The sequence below is a fragment of the Rhinichthys klamathensis genome, unplaced genomic scaffold, assembly GCF_029890125.1.
Source record: "Rhinichthys klamathensis goyatoka isolate OS25496 unplaced genomic scaffold, OSU_Roscu_1.1 h1tg000614l_1, whole genome shotgun sequence".
Taxonomy (NCBI): Eukaryota; Metazoa; Chordata; class Actinopteri; order Cypriniformes; family Leuciscidae; genus Rhinichthys; species Rhinichthys klamathensis.
Genome location: NW_026607067.1, coordinates 142501 through 168190, shown reverse-complemented (window position 1 = coordinate 168190; position 25690 = coordinate 142501). Strand labels below are relative to the sequence as shown.

Sequence of the window (25690 nt, the reverse complement as noted above, 5' to 3'; positions counted from 1 at the left end):
TTCTCTGATGTCGGTCAAGTATTTTTCAATGTTTTTAGTGTCTCTTTTTGATTGGATTTTTTTTACATTTTAATGACTTGATTATTGGCTTTTTGTCATCTCATGAACGCCAGCTTAAGAAAAACTGCTGTGTTTTTAATGCTTGAACTTACAAACAACGAAAAAATACACATTTATTAAGCAATATGACTGACAATCTTGCTTGTTCAGTATTGCTTATTTAATATATAATATAATGAAACATGGCAAATAAAAATAAAATATTAGTAAGTATTTTGATTTGTTTTTAATTTTAAATGTATTTATTTATTTTAAAGTCCCCCTGTAGTCAATCGTTTTATCCCTTAAAACTCATCTTTGATCACCTTAATTACATATTTAAACGTTTTTTCCTTGAAATATTTTTGTCATGCCTTAAAATATCTTGAATGTAACTCGACACCCTTGCCTCATTTAGTATGCGCGGTTCTATGAATATGCAGATGAGCCCCGCCTCCACTCGCTCACTCAGCTCAGAGATCCACTGGTTGACGATCACACGTTGATCTGATTGGTTACAAGGTCGTTTGTGACGTCAGAAACACCAGCGATTTCAAACCGTGTTTTTGAGACTGTCTTTGGTTCACTGCAGTTTTAAGGAGGAAATACTCAGCAATGCTGTCGACTTATGAACTTACACATGCTTTAAGCGTATTAATAACACCACATAGACACATAAACAACATTAAACGCTGGATTTACACCACAGCGGGACTTTAAATACTTAATTTTTAAACACACCAAATAATTTTAACAAATGTAAAACCATCTTCTGTTGTCATTTACAAAGGACTTTATTAAACAGTTAGATCCAGTCCTTGATTCTGATTGGTCAATAGCTGTGTTTTATTCACGATAAAACACGGACCGCTTTAATGTATCACTACACAACACCCCTAGCAACCACTCTTAGCAACGCAAACATAATAGTTCTCATTGATATTGTTCATTGAAGCTTATAGAGTATCGAGAGATCGAGTAAAGTCAAGTCATCTTCATTTATATAGCGCTTTTAACAATGGAGATTGTTTCAAAGCAGCTTTACAGAGATAAGATAAGTAAAGCGAGTGCACCTGCATTTACAGTTATTAAATGTATTATATATTAACCGATTGTCCTTTTTACAGTTAAGGGGTTTTGCCAAGCTAGTCATTTATCAGTTGAGTCTTGCTTCTCACAACAAGTTTCAGGCCTTTCAATATAAAAGTCTTCTCTACTGATGGACTCACTCATTAAAGCTGCAGTGTGTAATATTTAGGAGGATCTGTTGACAGAAATGCAATATCATATACATAACTACTAGGGGTGTAACAATACATCGATATGGATCGATACATCGATCAAAAGTCTAACGATACGATGCATCGATGCAACACATAAAATATCGATTATACGGTACCTTTATTTTGACACTCTCCACATCCTCACATAATTTTTCTCAGCTGAAATAGACGCCTGACAAGATTGACTGAACCCTTTGTCACAAAAGCCGGTATTTTCCACTGTCAAGGCATCGCGAGTTCATCTTTTACAGCAGAAACGACAAGCACCCTTGTTTGTGAAACAGTGCGCAGTATTCAGGTCAGGTGACAAGCCTGCTAGTCACTTTGAAAAGACGCGCTAGCTGAGAGGAGTTTCGTCAAAGCTGATTAAAAGTGATCGAGGATGGATTTCAACGAACTTGATGAACCTGTGATATCTTCTTCGGGGCGTAAAAGGAAAATAAGATCTGAAACTTTTTCACGGAATCTTGCTAAAACAGCAGGTTAGTGGTGAGGGAAAAGCTCTCTGTATCGCGTGTACGTTATTCACAACAACAAAGTTTGACAGGCGTCTAGATGTCAGCTGAGGAGATTAACATTACAAAGATTAAGTGTTTTATTAAGTATCATAGCAATTACTAGGCTTTGTTTAACTCTGAAACATGAAATGTGGAGTTATCTGCTTTTGCCACACACAAAAAATATATAGCTATAGCCATATAAAAAAATACTTTCAATGCACTTTAATTTAATAATTTACCTGTATTTTTTTTTGTTATTATTACTTAATCAAAACAACCTCTTCTGTTTGTTCATTTGCAAAAACAGATAACTCTGTTTTTACTTGTAACTTGTAACAAACAACTTGTAAATGTCCCAATTGGGAGAGGGTGTGCAATTTTCAAAGAGTTTAATTAAACTTTCATATATTTTTGGATGCATTTGTGAGTTAATAAACGTAACTGGTTGTGTAAACTTGGCACATAATATCTAAATATCGATAAATCGATTGATAACCCTGAATCGAATCGAATCGTAATCGTATCGCGGAATTTTTTGAGGTATCGGCAATAATCGTATCGCCAGAGGTGGAAAGTAACGAATTACATTTACTCGCGTTACGTAATTGAGTAGTTTTTTTGTGTACTTCTACTTTTTTAAGTAGTTTTTAAAATCTGTACTTTTACTTTTACTTAAGTACGTTTTCTTTGAAGTATTGTAGTTCGCTACATTTGAAATCATATCCGTTACTGAGTAAAAAATAATAATACAAGAAGAAAAGAAAAAAAAACACACTCCGGAAACTACTGCATTGATTGAAGGGCGGGAGAACAAACGCACAAGAAAGGTGACGCAGACCCAGCTGAAGCTGAAACCGAAGCGCCAAGCGAATTATGGACAGTATGAAAATACTTTGTAGAAAAAAAAGTGTGGTTGTCCTCGAGGATAGATATCCAATTTGTCCACACAAAAATGTGGACGCAAAGTAGCTGCAAAAGGAGGATATAGGACACCATCCCTCCTGCAGATAAAGGTATGTCCCGATTATCATGATGCAGAGGGAACCCCGGAATCCAGTCATGAAAATGAAATTTACATAACGCAGATGTCACGTAAAATAATGGATGGATGAATACATGGAAAGTAGAACTATGCAATAAATCCAATCGCGACATGGTCTGTGAATATTTAAGCTAAGCACAAAAATACTGCATGTAAATATATAACCCTATTTGTTCTGCTGAGCGGCGCCGCTTTGTCTACTAACTACATAACTTACTCAAATACGCGTGACATTCAGAGTCTCACAAACAATTTGAGGATATGAATACATGAACATTTCCAGAGCTGCTCTGAGAGAACGCCTAATGAGCATTTTCATAATTTTATTTGAGATAAACCATTGTCAAATACACTTTGAAACACTTTTTTACACTTTTGGTCTTCACTACAACCCGTCAAAATAAAAGTTTGGTTTTACTAGGAGAAATTAGGACAGAAATACATTACTATAGGCATACAATAGAACGTAGCCTACTTCTCTAAATAATAATAATAATAACAACAATAATAATACATTTTATTTAAACATTATTTAAAGGAATATATTTTTTGTCCTTGGTTTAATTTAGTAAATCTGTTTTTGCAGCGCTTCCCCAAAAAATAAAAGGACACAATTTTAAATTTACATTTGATTACAACCGTTTTTGATAATATATTTGGATTAAATCATAAAAAGAAACATTAATTTTCTGAATAAAATACATTTCATAGGACAATATTTTTCTTAAACATTTTAATAAATTATTAATGTTAAAAATAAGTTGTTAATCTAATTCATTATCAATTATCAAATTTAATTGATTAGACATGTTTTATTGAAATTTTAATAAACAAAACAAACAAATGGTTTCAAGTTTGTTATAATAAAAGCATTTGTTTGAGTGTGATGAGTCTGCCCGGGTTTTTTGAGATCGCCCATAATGTCCGGGATTCGGCTTTTGCGTTCTACAGTCGCCATTCATCATGTTTACTGTGGCGAGCAGGACGAGTGAGGGCCGCGGGAGAACGGCGTGCGGCCGGTGGCGTGATTACCGATGAGCGACACCTGTGAGACACTACATGTAAACACTACATTCAGATTCACCAATCGGAATGAATTCAGTTAGATTAAAACAAAAGGTGTGCATGTAAACAATGAATGGCGTCTGCAGAAAGCAGAAGCTGAATCCCGGACATTTTGGACGATCTCGACGTCTGGGAAAAAGAGGATGGTAACCCCTACTACTCCGCTTTCTCCACAGAACAAGAGCCTGCTAGCTTAGCTTCCAAACAAAGATGTCTGACACTATGTGTACATTCTGTGAGTGAGATCCCACCCTCTATGGGCGGGTTGAGAACATGCGGAACATCTCTTTCTACTGACTGTAGTCTTTAGCCTCTGGCCAAAAAATCCGGTAATTCGAAAATACTACAGGTTTTCTACTGATACAAAGCTTAATGCTAAATCCTGAAGTGACCCTTTAATTTAACTGTCATTTTAACTGATGATGATAATAATAATAATACCCATAATTTAATAATACAGTTTATTTATTTAATAATTGATTAATACTGTAAACCGTGATATTTTCTGAGACGTTATCATCCTGTGAAAATCTCATACCATTACAAGCCTACACGGGAGAGTCCCCCACCCCCGCTGTTAAAAAAGTTACTCAGTAACTTTTACTCTGAGTAAATTTTAAATGAGCTACTTTTTACTTTTACTTGAGTAGATTTTTAGACCGGTACTTTTACTTGTACTTAAGTAAAATTTAATTGAAGTAGTAGTACTTTTACTTGAGTAGAATATTTTATTACTCTTTCCACCTCTGCGTATCGCTGGCTGAGAGAATCGATATCGTATCGTATCGTGATGAACTGTCCGATTTACACCCCTAATAACTACCGTATTTTCCGCACTATAAGGCGCACTTAAAAGCCTTTAATTTTCTCAAAAAACGACAGTGCGCCTTATATATGGATGGTGAACACACACACGTTCACCAAGACGGGGAGACAGCGCCGGGCGACTTACGCCACTATCTGCCAATGGATCGTGGATGCCTGGGCTGATATATCAGTCTCAACTGGGATCCGAGCTTTCACGAAGGCAGGAATAATCTCTTTATTCAGCCAGCTCACACACCCGTATTTACTTCCTGTTTTCGGTCGAAGTCCACAGTAGTCGATTGTCGAGTTCGCGCGCGCGATCAAACCTCCTCCGTGTGTTCAACATCTGATCCGGATGAACTATCCATTTGAGCTGATATTCTCAGAACACCACACAGCACCGTCATCGGCTGAATCGCCTACTGTGGACTTCGACCGAAAACAGGAACTAAATACGGGTATGTGAGCTGGCTGAATAAACGTCATTTTTATTCATATCTTTCACATTTATTGCAGTCAGATTCACTGTGTTCACTCACATGGCTGTGCACTTGTAATGACACATTAAGGTTGTTAAGAGGCTAAAAGCAGGTTTAAAACTTGCCCCGTTTAAGTCAACAGGGTGCAGATTTTAAAAAGAGGATAACACAGTGTAGGCAACACCGGTTTTTGTCGTTGTTATCTGTACTGACAGCACTCCAAATTTACAAAAAATGAGCTCAATGTTAAAATTGACCGGAGTTTTCCTTTAACGTTTGAACAACGTTACCATGGGAGTGAACGGAGTTGTCAGAACGCTTAATAAAGTTTGACTTTATCTGACTGTTTTGTTGACATTTGTTGACATCTAGTGGATGCATAAGGCAAACCCAGTCAAACGTTTGACTGCAGTATCTTATGCGCCTTATAATCCGGTGCGCCCTATATATGAAAAATGTTCTAAAATAGGTCATTCATTGAAGGTGCGCCTTATAGTGCGGAAAATACGGTATGTGTTCAGTGGTGAGTAAAGAGCTTACATAATGAAGCGTTATGTGTTTATTAGCTTAGAATGAGCGTTTCTCTCTACACACACCGCGGGTTCGCTTACACCGACATGTTTCGTCTCTATGTTGTTCTTCGTGCAGAGAAGCTGCTAAAGTCAGCGAATAAAACACTGACACAATGATGAACAGGTAACAATAACATATCGTTTTACTTAATAATCAAGTAAACTTAATTTCTTAATTTGTCTATGTAAAGAAACATCATTGCTGAACTGGCTCCTCTCTGCTGTCTCAGACGATGACATCACTTCCTGTCGGCCACCGTAACTTCAGTTGGGTGCAGTTCACAACCTCACCACTAGATGCCGCTAAAACTTACACACTGCGCCTTTAAGACAGTCTTTGCCGCCATCTAATGGAGGAATAATGTATGTGACTTCTGCTGCTGTTTACGGTCAGGGACTATTTTTCCCAGCGGAAGGACGGCTTTTAGTGATATTACTTTATGAAAGTTGCATTGATACATATTTTTTGGCTTTAATATTTATATTGTGTGATTATAAAAGCAATAAGGTACTCGAGCTGCATCGTGAGTAGGTATCGAGTTATGCAAGTATCGAGTAGCTTAATGCTTACACACAATATGAGTAATACACACACACACACACTCACATGTCGGTCAGCATGGCGTGGTCGGCGGTGACCCGGGAGAAGTGGTTCTCCAGGATAGTGAGTGTTCCCGTGAGAGCGACGTGTCCACATCCGCAGAACAGAGCCACTCCAGAGAAACACAAGATGGTGGCCAGCAGAGACGCGTACGGCACGCCTCCCAGACACTTAATGCAGCACTCGAAGCAACCTGCACACACACACACACACACACACACACACACACACACACACACACACACACAGTTTATAATCAGTACAGGTTTAAGAGTTATACTCAACATGCATGCTGCACATTCCTGGGCAACGATTAATCGCGATTAATCGCATCCGAAAGAAAAGTTTGTGTTACATAAATATGTGTTCTGTGTATAATTATTATGTATATAAATACACACACGTGCATGTATATATTTTAGAAAAATGTGTTATTTATATTTTATAATATAAATTGTGTATAAATATACATGCAAATATTCACATATGCGTGTGTGTGTGTGTGTGTGTGTGTGTGTGAGTGAGTGCGCTTCCGATAATGTTTACACATTAGGTCACATACGTGTGTGTGTGTGTGTGTGTGTGTGCGCGTGTGTGAGTGAGTGCGCTTCCGATAATGTTTACACATTAGGTCACATACGTGTGTGTGTGTGTGTGTGTGTGTGTGTGCGCGTGTGTGAGTGAGTGCGCTTCCGATAATGTTTACACATTAGGTCACATACGTGTGTGTGTGTGTGTGTGTGTGTGTGTGCGCGAGTGTGTGTGCTTCGGATAATGTTTACACATTAGGTCACGTGTGTGTGTGTTTGTGTTTGTGTGTGTGCACGCGTGTGTGAGTGAGTGCGCATCCGATAATGTTTACACATTAGGTCACGTGTGTGTGTGTGTGTGTGTGTGTGTGTGTGTGTGTTTGTGTTTGTGTGTGTGCACGCGTGTGTGAGTGAGTGCGCATCCGATAATGTTTACACATTAGGTCACGTGTGTGTGTGTGTGTGTGTGTGTGTGTGTGTGTTTGTGTTTGTGTGTGTGCACGCGTGTGTGAGTGAGTGCGCATCCGATAATGTTTACACATTAGGTCACGTGTGTGTGTGTGTGTACGTGTGTGAGTGCGCATCCGATAATGTTTACACATTAGGACACGTCAGCAGACACACACACACACACAAAAAACTTCTAAAACTCTTATTTTGTTTTTCACAGAAAAAAAACATTGAAAAATAACAGCATAACAAACATGAGTCAACAAGAGATTGCTCTGGGTTGGTGAACTATTTCTCCACCATAAAACTGAGAACGGACTAATTAAAAACAGAGTAAAGAACAGAGTGTGAAAAACAAAAAACTAATGAACTGCATGTGTGTGTGTGTGTGTGTCAGGATGCATGTGTGTGTGTGTGTGTGTGAGCATGTGTGTGTGTGTGAGCATGTGTGTGTGTGTGTGTGTGTGTGTGTGTGTGTGTGTGAGAGAGAGAGAGAGAGAGAGAGAGAGAGAGAGAGAGAGAGAGAGTGTGTGTTAGTGTGTGTGTGTGTGTGAGAGTGTGTGTGTGAGAGAGAGAGAGAGAGAGAGAGAGAGAGAGAGAGAGAGAGAGAGAGAGAGAGAGAGAGAGAGAGAGAGAGAGAGAGAGAGAGAGAGAGAGAGAGAGAGTGTGTGTGTGTGTGTGTGTGTGTGTGTTAATGTGCTTCCTCGATCTGGGTTCACAAACAAAAACAAAACAATCACACAACTGGCCATGGGTTTTATCAGTGTTACAGGGACGAAGACCATAAAAGCACCACTAGAGAAATACTCCTGGAGAAAACAACTCTAAAACAAAATCCAGGCATGAATAATTAATGGAGCCTTTTATGGAAATATGAGCATATGTTTTCCTTCTTCCTCGCTCTTCACTTTAACTCTAACACACTCAGAGTCTGGACTCGATGATCAGTGATGATGATGAGGAGTGATGAAGACACACACGAACTGCTGCTGGGCAATAATGCACACGTCATAATCTATCAAGATTAATAAATGAACCAAAGCCACATTTAAACAAGACATGAAAGACAAACACTGAAACTAATCAGCTCTATATTAAACAGGTCGAGGATTCGGTGCATTAATGCCAGTGTTTGGTAGAAACTAACTAAAGTGGTGACGCTGATGCTGTTTTAACTGATGAACTATATTCTGATATTATTTCTGATACATTGTTATTATTGTAATGTTTTTATTCAGATTTTTGTTTATAATTTTCCTTATTCTCAACATTTTCATTAGCATTTTCATTACTGTAAAAATAAAAGCAACATAACAAATACTACAATGACAAATATCAATGTTTTAAATAATTAAAAATATTTAAATATTTTAATAATGTACTTTTTTCACATTACAGTAATTAAAATTCGATGTTTAAAGTAATGATCCTGGACAAAGAAATACGCTTAATTGTCATGAAAAGTTGAATAGCAAAAATAAATAAATAAATAAATAAATAAAAGAATAATATAGGAATGTGAGGAAAAAAAATGTAATGAGATTTAAAAAATATATATATATATATATATATATATATATATATATATATATATATATATATATATATATATATATAAAGGGGAATACTATGGGAATATTATGATAATGTGAGAAAATTAATTAATTAATAAAATAAAAATGTGATAATAATATGGGAATAATATGAGAATCTGAGAATAAATAAATAAATAAAATAAAAATGTGATAATAATATGGGAATAATATGAGAATGTGAGAATAAATAAATAAATAAAATAAAAATGGGATGATAATATGGGAATAATATGAGAATGTGAGAATAAATAAATAAATAAAATAAAAATGTGATAATAATATGGGAATAATATGAGAATGTGAGAATAAATAAATAAATAAAATAAAAATGTGATAATAATATGGGAATAATATGAGAATCTGAGAATAAATAAATAAATAAAATAAAAATGTGATAATAATATGGGAATAATATGAGAATGTGAGAATAAATAAATAAATAAAATAAAAATGGGATGATAATATGGGAATAATATGAGAATGTGAGAATAAATAAATAAATAAAATAAAAATGTGATAATAATATGGGAATAATATGAGAATGTGAGAATAAATAAATAAATAAAATAAAAATGTGATAATAATATGGGAATAATATGAGAATCTGAGAATAAATAAATAAATAAAATAAAAATGTGATAATAATATGGGAATAATATGAGAATAAATAAATAAATAAAATAAAAATGGGATGATAATATGGTAATAATATGAGAATGTGAGAATAAATAAATAAATAAATAAATAAATAAAAATGGGATGATAATAATATGGGAATGTGAAAAATATTTAAAAATAAATAAATAATATGGGAATAATGGGAGAATGTCAGAAAATTAATTAATGAATTATTTAATAAAAGAAAATAAATTAAAAATGGGATAATATGGGAATGTGAGCATATGTTTGCCTTCTTAGTTGCTCATCGCCTTAATTATAACATACTAAAATGAGAGAGAAAAAATCCCAATGATCCTGGAGGAAGAAATGTGCTTATTGGTCACGAGTTACATCGCATAAAAAAAAAAAAAAAAAGGTACTATAAAATAGGTTTAATTTAGAAACATGTTTAACAAGCCTCAAATGATGAGATTCAGGTGTATGTACATGTCTCCCTCATCCGGGAGCAGAGCCCACAGTGATTAATCAGGGCCCATTGTGCCCGGCCCCGATCCTGAACGTTCCTCCACACAGAGCCGTTTCCCAGCACACAAAGGCAAATTACAGCAGATTTATTAAGCAGCGGAGAGGCCTTTCAGATCCCGATGTGTCCCACAGTCCGTGCCCAGCATTCATGAGGCTCGCCGGGTGAACGCATTCAGTGCTGTGAATAGAGTTTCCATAGCAGCGAGTTAACCACAACCCAGTGAGTACTGGCCACGGCACAGTCTCTCACGACCCACACACACACACACACACACACACTCTCTCTTATGAAGACACTTCAATGCTACAATCTATTCCCACCCTTTCCAGAAACACTTTGGGAATCTTGTTTACTGTCCCGTGAGCTGCAGAAAGTTTTAGTCAACTGACCAAAATAATCGGATGATTCATATCCAATGCATGAATCAGTCGGACATCAAAAACAGCTTCATATGATGACAAAACAGCCAAACTAACTAAGATAAAAGCCTGAATTAAGCGTCTTTATGCGTAATAATTACACATTAAGTGCTATTTTAATTACATTTAACAGTTGAGTGACAGTCACAGAGGTTTTCGAAACATCACAATAAGTAAATATATATATTGTCTATCTTATGTATATTATGGCCACAATTTAAAAATTCGTTCCCTTGTTTTAGTAAATCGTGGCCACTTTGAACTAATTTGTTCCCTCGCTTTAGTAAATAATGGCCATGAATTAAGAATAAGTAATGACGACTTAATTTGTTACCTTGTTTTAGTAAATAGTGGCCATGAACTAAGAATTCGTTACGACGACTAAATTCGTTACCTTGTTTTAGTAAATAGTGGCCATGAATTAAGAATTCGTTATGACGACTAAATTCGTTACCTTGTTTTAGTAAATAGTGGCCATGAATTAAGAATTCGCTACGACGACTAAATTCGTTACCTTGTTTTAGTAAATAATGGCCATGAATTAAGAATAAGTAATGACGACTTAATTCGTTACCTTGTTTTAGTAAATAGTGGCCATGAACTAAGAATTCGCTACGACGACTAAATTCGTTACCTTGTTTTAGTAAATAGTGGCCATATATTAAGAATTCGTTATGACGACTAAATTCGTTACCTTGTTTTAGTAAATAGTGGCCATGAATTAAGAATTCGCTACGACGACTAAATTCGTTACCTTGTTTTAGTAAATAATGGCCATGAATTAAGAATAAGTAATGACGACTTAATTCGTTACCTTGTTTTAGTAAATAGTGGCCATGAACTAAGAATTCGCTACGACGACTAAATTCGTTACCTTGTTTTAGTAAATAGTGGCCATATATTAAGAATTCGTTACGACGACTAAATTCGTTACCTTGTTTTAGTAAATAGTGGCCATGAACTAAGAATTCGTTACGACGACTAAATTCGTTACCTTGTTTTAGTAAATAATGGCCATGAATTAAGAATAAGTAATGACGACTAAATTCGTTACCTTGTTTTAGTAAATAATGGCCATGAATTAAGAATTCGCTACGACGACTAAATTCGTTACCTTGTTTTAGTAAATAATGGCCATGAATTAAGAATAAGTAATGACGACTAAATTCGTTACCTTGTTTTAGTAAATAGTGGCCATGAACTAAGAATTCGCTACGATGACTAAATTCGTTACCTTGTTTTAGTAAATAGTGGCCATATATTAAGAATTCGTTACGACGACTAAATTCGTTACCTTGTTTTAGTAAATAGTGGCCATGAACTAAGAATTCGCTACGACGACTAAATTCGTTACCTTGTTTCAGTAAATCGTGGCCATATATTAAGAGTTTGTTACGACGACTAAATTCGTTACCTTGTTTTAGTAAATAGTGGCCATGAATTAAGAATTCGCTACGACGACTAAATTCGTTACCTTGTTTTAGTAAATAATGGCCATGAATTAAGAATTCGCTACGACGACTTAATTTGTTACCTTGTTTCAGTAAATCGTGGCCACTTTGAACTAATTTGTTCCCTCGCTTTAGTAAATAATGGCCATGAATTAAGAATAAGTAATGACGACTTAATTTGTTACCTTGTTTCAGTAAATCGTGGCCATATATTAAGAATTCGTTACGACGACTTAATTCGTTACCTTGTTTTAGTAAATAGTGGCCATGAATTAAGAATTCGCTACGACGACTTAATTTGTTACCTTGTTTCAGTAAATCGTGGCCATATATTAAGAATTCGTTACGACGACTTAATTCGTTACCTTGTTTTAGTAAATAGTGGCCATGAATTAAGAATTCGTTACGACGACTTAATTCGTTACCTTGTTTCAGTAAATCGTGGCCATATATTAAGAATTCGTTACGACGACTTAATTCGTTACCTTGTTTTAGTAAATAGTGGCCATGAATTAAGAATTCGCTACGACGACTTAATTTGTTACCTTGTTTTAGTAAATAGTGGCCATGAACTAAGAATTCGTTACGACGACTTAATTTGTTACCTTGTTTCAGTAAATCGTGGCCATATATTAAGAATTCGTTACGACGACTTAATTCGTTACCTTGTTTTAGTAAATCGTGGCCATGAATTAAGAATTCGCTACGACGACTAAATACGTTACCTTGTTTTAGTAAATCGTGGCCATATATTAAGAATTCGTTACGACGACTAAATTCGTTACCTTGTTTCAGTAAATCGTGGCCACTTTTAACTAATTTGTTCCCTCGCTTTATTTAAATAGTGGCCATGAATTAAGAATTCGTTACGATGACTTAATTTGTTACCTTGTTTTAGTAAATCATGGCCATATATTAAGAATTCGCTACGACGACTTAATTCGTTACCTTGTTTTAGTAAATAGTGGCCATGAACTAAGAATTCGTTACGACGACTTAATTCGTTACCATGTTTTAGTAAATAGTGGCCATGAACTAAGAATTCGTTACGACGACTAAATTCGTTACCTTGTTTCAGTAAATCGTGGCCACTTTTAACTAATTTGTTCCCTCGCTTTATTTAAATAGTGGCCATGAATTAAGAATTCGTTACGATGACTTAATTTGTTACCTTGTTTTAGTAAATCGTGGCCATATATTAAGAATTCGCTACGACGACTTAATTCGTTACCTTGTTTTAGTAAATAGTGGCCATGAATTAAGAATTCGCTACGACGACTAAATTCGTTACCTTGTTTCAGTAAATCGTGGCCATATATTAAGAATTCGTTACGACGACTAAATTCGTTACCTTGTTTCAGTAAATCGTGGCCACTTTTAACTAATTTGTTCCCTCGCTTTATTTAAATAGTGGCCATGAATTAAGAATTCGTTACGATGACTTAATTCGTTACCTTGTTTTAGTAAATAGTGGCCATGAATTAAGAATTCGTTACGACGACTTAATTTGTTACCTTGTTTTAGTAAATCATGGCCATATATTAAGAATTCGTTACGACGACTAAATTCGTTACCTTGTTTCAGTAAATAGTGGCCATGAACTAAGAATTCGTTACGACGACTAAATTCGTTACCTTGATTTAGTAAATAGTGGCCACTTTTAACTAATTTGTTACCTTGTTTTAGTAAATAATGGCCATGAACTAAGAATTCGTTACGACGACTAAATTAGTTACCTTGTTTTAGTAAATAGTGGCCACTTTTAACTAATTTGTTCCCTCGCTTTATTTAAATAGTGGCCATGAATTAAGAATTCGTTACGACAACTTAATTCGTTACCTTGTTTTAGTAAATAGTGGCCACTTTTAACTAATTTGTTCCCTCGCTTTATTTAAATAGTGGCCATGAATTAAGAATTCGTTACGACGACTTAATTCGTTACCTTGTTTTAGTAAATAGTGGCCATATATTAAGAATTCGTTACGACGACTAAATTCGTTACATTGTTTTAATAAATCGTGGCCACTTTGAACTAATTTGTTACCTTGTTTCAGTAAATCGTGGCCATATATTAAGAATTCGTTACGACGACTAAATTCGTTACCTTGTTTCAGTAAATCGTGGCCATATATTAAGAATTCGTTACGACGACTAAATTCGTTACCTTGTTTCAGTAAATCGTGGCCACTTTTAACTAATTTTTTCCCTCGCTTTATTTAAATAGTGGCCATGAATTAAGAATTCGTTACGACGACTTAATTCGTTACCTTGTTTTAGTAAATAGTGGCCATGAATTAAGAATTCGTTACGACGACTTAATTTGTTACCTTGTTTTAGTAAATCATGGCCATATATTAAGAATTCGTTACGATGACTAAATTCGTTACATTGTTTTAATAAATCGTGGCCCTTTTGAACTAATTTGTTACCTTGTTTTAGTAAATAATGGCCATGAACTAAGAATTCGTTACGACGACTAAATTCGTTACCTTGTTTTAGTAAATAGTGGCCACTTTTAACTAATTTGTTCCCTCGCTTTTTTTAAATAGTGGCCATGAATTAAGAATTCGTTACGACGACTTAATTCGTTACCTTGTTTTAGTAAATAGTGGCCATATATTAAGAATTCGTTACGACAACTAAATTCGTTACATTGTTTTAATAAATCGTGGCCACTTTGAACTAATTTGTTACCTTGTTTTAGTAAATCATGGCCATGAATTAAGAATGCGTTACGACGACTTAATTTGTTACCTTGTTTTAGTAAATAGTGGCCATGAATTAAGAATTCGCTACGACGACTAAATTAGTTACCTTGTTTTAGTAAATCGTGGCCATATATTAAGAATTCGTTACGACTACTAAATTCGTTACCTTGTTTCAGTAAATCGTGGCCATATATTAAGAATTCGTTACGACGACTAAATTTGTTACCTTGTTTTAGTAAATTGTGGCCACTTTTAACTAATTTGTTCCCTCGCTTTATTTAAATAGTGGCCATGAATTAAGAATTCGTTACGACGACTTAATTTGTTACCTTGTTTCAGTAAATCGTGGCCATATATTAAGAATTCGTTACGACGACTTAATTCGTTACCTTGTTTTAGTAAATCGTGGCCATGAATTAAGAATTCGCTACGACGACTAAATACGTTACCTTGTTTTAGTAAATCGTGGCCATATATTAAGAATTCGTTACGACGACTAAATTCGTTACCTTGTTTCAGTAAATCGTGGCCACTTTTAACTAATTTGTTCCCTCGCTTTATTTAAATAGTGGCCATGAATTAAGAATTCGTTACGATGACTTAATTTGTTACCTTGTTTTAGTAAATCATGGCCATATATTAAGAATTCACTACGACGACTTAATTCGTTACCTTGTTTTAGTAAATAGTGGCCATGAACTAAGAATTCGTTACGACGACTTAATTCGTTACCTTGTTTTAGTAAATAGTGGCCATGAACTAAGAATTCGTTACGACGACTAAATTCGTTACCTTGTTTCAGTAAATCGTGGCCACTTTTAACTAATTTGTTCCCTCGCTTTATTTAAATAGTGGCCATGAATTAAGAATTCGTTACGATGACTTAATTTGTTACCTTGTTTTAGTAAATCGTGGCCATATATTAAGAATTCGTTACGACGACTAAATTCGTTACATTGTTTTAATAAATCGTGGCCCTTTTGAACTAATTTGTTACCTTGTTTTAGTAAATAATGGCCATAAGAATTCGTTACGACGACTAAATTCGTTACCTTGTTTTAGTAAATAGTGGCCACTTTTAACTAATTTGTTCCCTCGCTTTATTTAAATAGTGGCCATGAATTAAGAATTCGTTACGACGACTTAATTCGTTACCTTGTTTCAGTAAATCGTGGCCATATATTAAGAATTCGTTACGACGACTAAATTCGTTACCTTGTTTTAATAAATCGTGGCCCTTTTGAACTAATTTTTTCCCTCGCTTTATTTAAATAGTGGCCATGAATTAAGAATTCGTTACGACGACTTAATTCGTTACCTTGTTTTAGTAAATAGTGGCCATGAATTAAGAATTCGCTACGACGACTAAATTCATTACCTTGTTTTAGTAAATAATGGCCATGAACTAAGAATTCGTTACGACGACTAAATTCGTTACCTTGTTTTAGTAAATAGTGGCCATGAACTAAGAATTCGCTACGACGACTTAATTCGTTAACTTGTTTTAGTAAATAGTGGCCATGAACTAAGAATTCGTTACGACGACTAAATTCGTTGCCTTGTTTTAGTAAATAGTGCCCATGAACTAAGAATTCGTTACGACGACTAAATTCGTTACCTTGTTTTAGTAAATAGTGGCCATGAACTAAGAATTCGTTGCGACGACTAAATTCGTTACCTTGTTTTAGTAAATAGTGGCCATGAACTAAGAATTCGCTACGACGACTTAATTCGTTACCTTGTTTTAGTAAATAGTGGCCATGAACTAAGAATTTGTTACGACGACTAAATTCGTTGCCTTGTTTTAGTAAATAGTGCCCATGAACTAAGAATTCGTTACGACGACTAAATTCGTTGCCTTGTTTTAGTAAATAGTGGCCATGAACTAAGAATTCGTTACGACGACTAAATTCGTAACCTTGTTTTAGTAAATAGTGGCCATGAATTAAGAATTCGCTACGACGACTAAATTCGTAACCTTGTTTTAGTAAATAGTGCCCATGAACTAAGAATTCGTTACGACGACTAAATTCGTAACCTTGTTTTAGTAAATAGTGGCCATGAATTAAGAATTCGCTACGACGACTAAATTCGTTGCCTTGTTTTAGTAAATAGTGGCCATGAACTAAGAATTCGTTACGACGACTAAATTCGTAACCTTGTTTTAGTAAATAGTGCCCATGAACTAAGAATTCGTTACGACGACTAAATTCGTTGCCTTGTTTTAGTAAATAGTGGCCATGAACTAAGAATTCGTTACGACGACTAAATTCGTTGCCTTGTTTTAGTAAATAGTGGCCATGAACTAAGAATTCGTTACGACGACTAAATTCGTTGCCTTGTTTTAGTAAATAGTGGCCATGAACTAAGAATTCGCTACGACGACTAAATTCGTTACCTTGTTTCAGTAAATAGTGGCCATGAATTAAGAATTCGCTACGACGACTAAATTCGTTACCTTGTTTCAGTAAATAGTGGCCATGAATTAAGAATTCGCTACGACGACTAAATTCGTTACCTTGTTTTAGTAAATAGTGGCCATGAACTAAGAATTCGTTACGACGACTAAATTCGTTACCTTGTTTTAGTAAATAGTGGCCATGAACTAAGAATTCGTTACGACGACTAAATTCGTTACCTTGTTTTAGTAAATAGTGGCCATGAACTAAGAATTCGTTACGACGACTAAATTCGTTACCTTGTTTTAGTAAATAGTGGCCATGAACTAAGAATTCGTTTCGACGACTTAATTCGTTACCTTGTTTTAGTAAATAGTGGCCATGAACTAAGAATTCGTTACGACGACTTAATTCGTTACCTTGTTTTAGTAAATAGTGGCCATGAATTAAGAATTCGTTACGACGACTTAATTCGTTACCTTGTTTTAGTAAATAGTGGCCATGAATTAAGAATACGTTACGACGACTAAATTCGTTACCTTGTTTTAGTAAATAGTGGCCATGAATTAAGAATTCGTTACGACGACTTAATTCGTTACCTTGTTTTAGTAAATAGTGGCCATGAACTAAGAATTCGTTACGACGACTTAATTCGTTACCTTGTTTTAGTAAATAGTGGCCATGAATTAAGAATTTGTTACGACGACTTAATTCGTTACCTTGTTTTAGTAAATAGTGGCCATGAATTAAGAATTCGCTACGATGACTAAATTCGTTACCTTGTTTTAGTAAATAGTGGCCATATATTAAGAATTCGTTACGACGACTTAATTCGTTACCTTGTTTTAGTAAATAGTGGCCATGAATTAAGAATTCGCTACGACGACTTAATTCGTTACCTTGTTTTAGTAAATAGTGGCCATGAATTAAGAATTCGCTACGACGACTTAATTCGTAACCTTGTTTCAGTAAATCGTGGCCATATATTAAGAATTTGTTACGACGACTAAATTCGTTACATTGTTTCAGTAAATCGTGGCCACTTTGAACTAATTCGTTCCCTCATTTTAGTAAATTGTGGCAAAGTTGAATTAATTTGTTCCCTCGTTTCAGTAAATTAGGGCTAAGTTTAATTATTTCATTCCCTTGTTTTAGTTAAAGGAGCTGTATGTAAGATTTTGGACAAAACTGGTACTGCAATCACTTTCAAATTACTGTAGAGCGGTGTATCCCCTCCCCCTCCCCCTCCCCCCTGACTCGAGGTTGCCAGATAGGCTGCAGGATCCAGCAGGAACGTAGGCTGCTACAAGGAGCTTTCAACTAGAGCAGAGCTGGCAACCCGGATGCTGAAACACCACTGACTTCGTGATTGGTAGATAGGTGGAGGGTGGGGCTTCAGACCAAAACACAAGATGACAACATCAACATCAGTTGAGGGCTGCAACTTCACTTTTTAAATGACAATATCGTGGCCGTACTACTGTTGTCAGTGATATAAGTATTTCAAATGAACATGATTTCTTAATGTCTAGAGACACATCAGGGCCATTTTATGATTAATTGAAATACATTTCTTACATACAGCTCCTTTAAATAGTGGCCATGAATTAAGAATTCGTTCCGACGACTTATCAATTCGTTCCATTGTTTAAGTAAATTGTGGCCACTTTGAACTAATTCGTTCCCTCATTTTAGTAAATCGTGGCAAAGTTGAATTATTTCGCTCCCTTGTTTTAGTTAAATGAATGGCCATGAATTCGTTCCCACGACTTATCAATTCGTTTCCTCGTTTTAGTAAATCTTAGCCAAGTTTAACTAATTCATTCCCTCGTTTTGATTGAACTAAAACAAGGGAGTGAATTTGCTTCTCCGTGGCCACGATTTACTAAAATGAGGGAACTAATTCGTAAAATATGCTGACGTATTAGTGGGAACACACACATTAACTCGTGGCCACGATATGCAGTGCCAGAAATCAGAAATATTATGATAAAAGAAAATGTATTGACTTTATGACAATAAAGTACAAATCTCCTTCCAGCGTCATTACTTTAAAGCATAACATCTCATAAAATATTTAATATTTATGTTTATATAATTTTTTTATTATACTATACATACATTTTATTATTATAATTATTTACTTGATTTTTTAAGAAATACTTTTTCCATTGCGACATTATATTCCCAATGCTGTGGTGATTTCCTTTTGATTATTCAAATTTTCTTATTCAAATTTTCTTTAGAATGAAATTCTACAGAATACTAAATAAAGTGGTAGTCATATTTCTCCACTAATCGTCTTGTTTGTCCTCTAATGACGCTTGTCTTCAGAGGAGCTGATGCTGTGTTTAGTGCACTGAGCTTCACTCAAACACTGAATGCTGTCGTTACACAATCACTTCTATAATGCATCTCCTAAAACACACACAAACACACAGAGCATTTCACTCTTTCCAGCTTTCCAAGCCGATGTATGCATGTGATCATGCCTGACTCCCGACCACAGTCATGTTTCAGACTCCCCCATCAGCCCAAACATCAGGGCGACGGATGTTGGGGCGTTTATGTATATCTCAGTCACCGCACTAGACATTATTATTAACCGGAGGAGCCGTGTGTGTGTGTGTTATCCAGCATTAATGGAAAGGAAAGCCCCTTGTACTGAGAGCGGCTCATATGAGGAGTTTCTGGGAGTTTCTCCTCAGTTCTGCTCCGAGGTCATGGATCTGGCATTTCTTTGAGGTTTAGGATCCAGTATTCCTGTAATTCTTTTGTCTTTTATGAGTTTAATAAAGAAAGGAGGAAGAGGAGGAGGAGGAGCAGCAGAAGCTCCTCATGGAGATCCAGCACAGCTCAGGCCTCGGCTCTTCCACAGACACACACTGCCCTCAGGAACCAGTCGTCTCTGCGCCGGTGTCCTGCTGGTGTGTGTCTGATCATCAGGAGCTCCACAGATGCGTCCTCACTCCTCTCACGTCTGTGCAAGTTCCACAGAAATGTGTTCATGCCATGGACAAAAGCTGTCGCAAGCGAATGAAGATAACCCGAGAAAAGAGCAGCTCCGGCTTCCTCACGCCTCTAGAGTCCGCCAGACCCTCGACCTCTCCACATGAGACCCGCATGTTCTGGAAGATCATTACAGTCGAGCGGATCAGAAACGGCTGAAGGTTTGAGGAATGAGGTTTAACACACTGGGCTGCAATAGCTGACTGAGTTTACATGCACACAAATAATCCGTGCATTATCAGATTTATGGCTCAAATGGACTCAATTCCAGTAAACACCTCGATAAATCTGACTGAGCTTCATCCACATTACATTTTGATTGGATTGAAAGTAGTGATGTAATCCAATTAATGATTTTAAAAAACTAAGCTTAAAACATATTTTCAAAACGTCTATCAAACTGGTCAATGGATGAGACTGAATATTTGCAATAAAAACATTTTTTAAAACCCTCTTCTGACATAAATGTCAGCTTTCATTTTCAATGTCATCAATGCAAAAATGACAATCATACATGACGCATATGTGCATGAGCTGAACTTTGTTTATAATGCATGCAATGCACATGTAAACGAAAACATGAATCTGATTGTAGAGTTTAGAGTTCCTATAACAGAACTTTGAATCGGATTGGATGGATTCCCATTGGCGAAGATGAGTGCATGTAAACACACCTAGTGTCAGAATCAAGCGTTCTGCTCGAGGATATCGAGTTCTCTGAAGACTTGGACCAATGACAGACCAGTGCGTGAAATAATCGTTTCTGGACTTTCATCAAAAGTTGTTTGGCCTCAAACTACACCTGAGTTGAACACATGATATGCAATTTAAAAATCCAGTTAAGGACCAGCAGAACCCACGTGATGCCGTGGACCAGACGCAGTGGGAATAACGCAGCGAGTCACTGGTACCTCTCTTCTCCCGCTGCTCGTCTTCAGTGTCGTCATATGAAGTCTCCATGGCAGAAACCCACGGAACAATCCTCCGTCAAACTTTCCCAGTTCTATTCCTCCGTCTTCTCTGCTTCTCTCGCTCTCTCCTTCTTCTTCACGTCGCTGCCACACAGACACCAACCAAAGATGTTTCCCAGTCACGTCTACACCAAATCACGGACTCATTCCCAGACCAGCACAATACCAGTGGAGGAGGAGGAGATCTGACACTGAAGCCCAACACACACTCACTGCATATATTAACATATTTATGAAACCACTGGCCAGAAACTAGCCCTCCATCTGCCGCCCGACCCATGAGAACCGGAGGAGGGGGGGGGGGGGGCTCTCCCGGACAATGAAAGACAGAGCGGATGGTGGACGTGAAGAGGAACGGAGAGCAAGAGCAGATGGAGGAAGAGAGAGCTAGAAATAAGAGACTTGGACTTTGATCAAAAGTCGTTTGATCAAACAGATTAAAAAGATAAAGACCTGACAAGCTGATACTGATACTCACGGGACGTTTGGGAATCGAGTGTTGGTCAGTTTCATGTCTCTTTTTTACAAGTTAGTCCAACAATCAAAAGCAAGTCAAGATCATTAGGCGTGCAATTCATGCTTTATCGAGTTTGGTTGTGCAAGACTGTCACCTGTGACTACTACAGCTGTCACTTTACGTGCGAAAATCAATTGCACAATCGATCGGACCGACCAACACAAGGTTCGAAAACGAAAATAGGGAATCGATTTTAACCCTTAAAGACCTAGACCTGTTCTTTGTTTTTCTAACCCATTATAGCAGTCAGCATCAAGTACCATCATTTTAAACAAGAGAACTTGATGTTTCAATCTAGCTCATTTAAATGACCAATTTTACATTTATTTTGTCTTAGAATGGATAAATTTACCAGATTTAAGAAAAACGGCAGCAGATTTCTTTCTTTTTTTTTTTTACTCAGCTCAAACAAATCCTCCTGAAGTTTGGATTTTTTCCTTTAGAAAGTTGTACTTGGATATTCTAGATTTCCAGATGAAATTTTTACTACATGTAACAATCCCTAAGCAAGTTATAGCCATTTATTATAACATTATTATAGGCGATTTTCAGTGAAAATCTGGTGTTATTTACAATGTAGATGTGTCCAAAAAAGTTCAGGAAGAAAAATAAATAGAAACATTGTAATAGAGCACTGAAGCAAATGTGACTTTATATATATTTATGTAGTTTCAACCGATCTGGGCTTGGGGGTGGGACTAAGCATCAACAAACTGCTCGTTTGGCTCAGAGGAACAAATCACATGGGTTTCTTTGACGAATCAATGCTGATCAAAACTTGATGATGCAATCACATTCACTACGGAGCATCTGAATGTCCAACCGCGATGAACCCGATACCAAAATAAAGCCGCGAATCTCCTCTTTATGGGACCTTTTAAAGCATACAAATTGGATTAGTGGTTCAAAAGTTATTAAACATTTAAGAACAAGTTATTTTTATGCCGCTGGCGGCCGTTTAGGTCTTTAAGGGTTAACAGCCTTTTTTTTTATTACCAAAAATGTGTGTTAGGTGGACAGATCAGTACAGGACACAGAACATGTAGGATGCTGGATAATAACAGTGTCTTTTCTGTTCACCAAATGCTTTTTAATATTCGCTATTACTTCAATGCAAGTGAACAAGCGCGCCGTTATGTGTTGCGGAGTGACGTGTGTTCAAGTAAGCCAGAAATGAGCAGATTCTGTGCAATACGCTGTATTTAACCCTCTAGGCGCCACGGTCGAGTTTACTCAACAAGATGCGGCACTGAATAAAATGGTCGATTTTGTCAAATTGGGTGTCAAATTTCGTTCGACCTCCCCTCCACTGGATGGCAGACATGTTATACTTCATCCCCGAATCAAAAAAACGTCATGCTTCTATACAAAATGTTCGAGTTAGAGCGCTTTGAATCAGTGCGATCAAAAGCGGAGCTAGTGTGCGAGTGAGCCATGTTATCAGAGCCTCTCCGCGATCGCGGCGACAGTATTGTGGTGGAGACTTTGTCTAATGCCACTAGACGAGGTTGAAGTATTCATAGGACAGTTAGGGGGCGACGTGGAGGCAGGGTGAGGAGTCGCGATGACAATGACAGTAGTCCGAGCTGTGCACACTCGATCTGGCCGCGCTGCTCATCATCTCACTTGTGATCTGGGCCTTGCCGTGGCGAGTGAGCGCTTGAACTAAACAGGTCTTGTCTACTTGTGTTTGTATGTCATATGAATAATATATATGTGCCCCATACATGGAATCAGAGTGCCTACTGTATGTAGTAAATGGAAAATCTCTACAGCAAATGGCCAACCACTACATGCATTCGGTTTGTTTCTACCATTTATTAGTAATGATTTACACAGTTTGTTTACTAGTAGTTACTAGTTTACTAGTAATTCTATAATCCAAGATTGCCGCCACCATATGACGTCATAATATGCAAATTAGATGGGAAAATGTAATCCCTACATAAACTTTGGGTCATCCTTAATATTTCTCTAATTTACAGAAAGTATCTATGTTTTATCACTTTTAAGATATAGCCTTTCGAAATTAAGATGTCAAAATCAAACATTTTAGGAAAAAACCTCTGGCGCCTAAAGGGTTAATATATCATGAGGATCACGAGTTGCGTATTTGCGCTAAATCCACACAGATTTGTCTTACACGAACTTCCCCAGCAACGTGAGTAAACACAGAAACACGCCAGATTGGCTCGTGATTTGACAGCGTTTCCCGCCAAAGTTCATTTGTACCCGCATCTGGCGGGTCGAGGGCGTTAATCTCAATCCCTGAATGTGTCGCTCCTGTTTGTCATTGTGACGAAACTTCACGCCAGTAAATCATCAGGAATATTGCTGACTTGTGCGTCTCAAGCCTCTTTACGCTCGTCCTAATGCCTGTTAGGTGTCCGTGGATTTGCCTGTATTTGGTGTTGAAAATGGAAACGTCTTTAGACATGGACAATCAATGCCTCAGAAATCATTTTTTGCACAAAAGTGACAGCTCTACTAGGGGTGGGCGATATATTATGATATAGTTTCTGCTTGCTCATAAAGGCTGAATAATTTACAGGAAAATACAACAGATAATATCGTTTACATGTAGCACGTCAATTCTGCGAGAAGTTTTACTGGGATATCGCAAACGATAATGGCATGGCGGTGGTGCGGTTGTCAAGTTTACCGGCACAGCCCTGGCAAACACTCATTTAATACTCTCCTCACACACATTCTGCATCTGAAAGGGAAACTCCTACAAATGCATATATGCAATCAGGTCAGCCGCCAAAATAACTGTCCACACCTTTTCATCGCCAGTTTCTCACTGCGTGTCTTTAGTAAATCCAGACTGTCGTTTTTTAATGCCAAAAGCTTTTAGTAAATCTGGCGCTAAATATTTCATTTGTTTACCTGCATGTCATGTGACCAATAACTTCAGAGAACCATGAACATGCAAATGACTCGAGTTATTAAATCTCAGGGGACTTCATGTAAATATCTCAAGTAAAGGCAACACTTTATTTTACAGTGTCCTTGTTACGCATGTTACATGTACTTACCGTAGTAATAACAGTAAATGATGCGTAATTACATGCAACTAACCCTCAAGCAAACCCTAACCCTATAGTAAGTACATGTTGTTAATTAATATCACTCAATACTTAAATATATAATTACACTGTAACAATGACACCTGTGTAACCCAAGTAAATAAGCAATGATCTAGATACATTTTTGGTTAGACTTTATTTTAAGCTGTCATTGTTACAGTGTAATTATATATTTAAGTATTGAGTGATATTAATTAACTACATGTACTTACTATAGGGTTAGGGTTTGCTTGAGGGTTTTGTTGCATGTAATTATGCATAATTTACTGTTATTACTACGGTAAGTACATGTAACAAGGACACTGTAAAATAAAGCGTTACCAATTTAAGTGTAACCCAAGTAAATAACCAATGATCTAAAAAAAATTTTAAAATGTATTTGTGGTGGTGCCGATCATTCTGACGCAACTTGAAGTAGAATTATTCTGCATAATAAATTATAATCAATAAAATAAACTCCCAAATAGCTCTGTAAACTATATTGGTCTTTGCAGCCGCTGGTGTGGAAGTGCTGGAGGACGGCATTGTGTTCGTCAACACGGGTAACGAGAGGTTGAATAGTGGTCTAGTGTTCACTCACCCGTGAGCATCAGCTCTGACACACAAAACAGAAGGTTCTCAGAGCCTGGACCCCGTATGTCTCTCTCACACACACACACACACACACACACACACACACACACACACACACACACACACACACACACACACACACACACACACACACACACACACACACCTCGCTCAGCTTCCCAAGGGCCAGCGGAGAGCCCAGATTCCCACAAGCTGTCCGGGATAACTGGAGGAATGTGGATCCGAAGGGAAGACGGGGGATGTTCAATCATAGATCATGTGTCTCAGGATCTCACTCTAGGTTTAATAAGCGAAAATCAATTTACTCTTTTAGACTCTTTTAACCCGACGACCTTCATGTGAACTAATATTACAGGCAGAACCACGAGCGCATACACCAATAAACACCTTCACTAGTTTATTTCAAATGGACCTGCGGTGTGA

The 25690-nt window shown here is 36.7% G+C and overlaps 1 protein-coding gene across 2 annotated transcripts in view; it reads right to left on the bottom strand.

Annotated features, from left to right (window-relative positions):
* The window catches only part of LOC130075970 (neuronal membrane glycoprotein M6-b-like), a 57583-nt gene that overhangs the window by 6551 nt on the left and 25342 nt on the right, over positions 1-25690 (bottom strand). Inside the window, exons 1-2 of one of the 2 annotated variants that reach the window (XM_056240837.1) lie at positions 21008-21074; positions 6395-6581 (exon numbers count right to left, since the gene is read on the bottom strand). In XM_056240837.1, coding sequence (XP_056096812.1) covers positions 6395-6581; positions 21008-21056 — 236 coding nt within the window. In that variant the 5' untranslated portion in view covers positions 21057-21074. Of the gene's footprint in view, positions 1-6394; positions 6582-21007; positions 21075-25690 lie in introns of those variants that run through there. The other variant, XM_056240838.1, reaches the window with a different exon arrangement.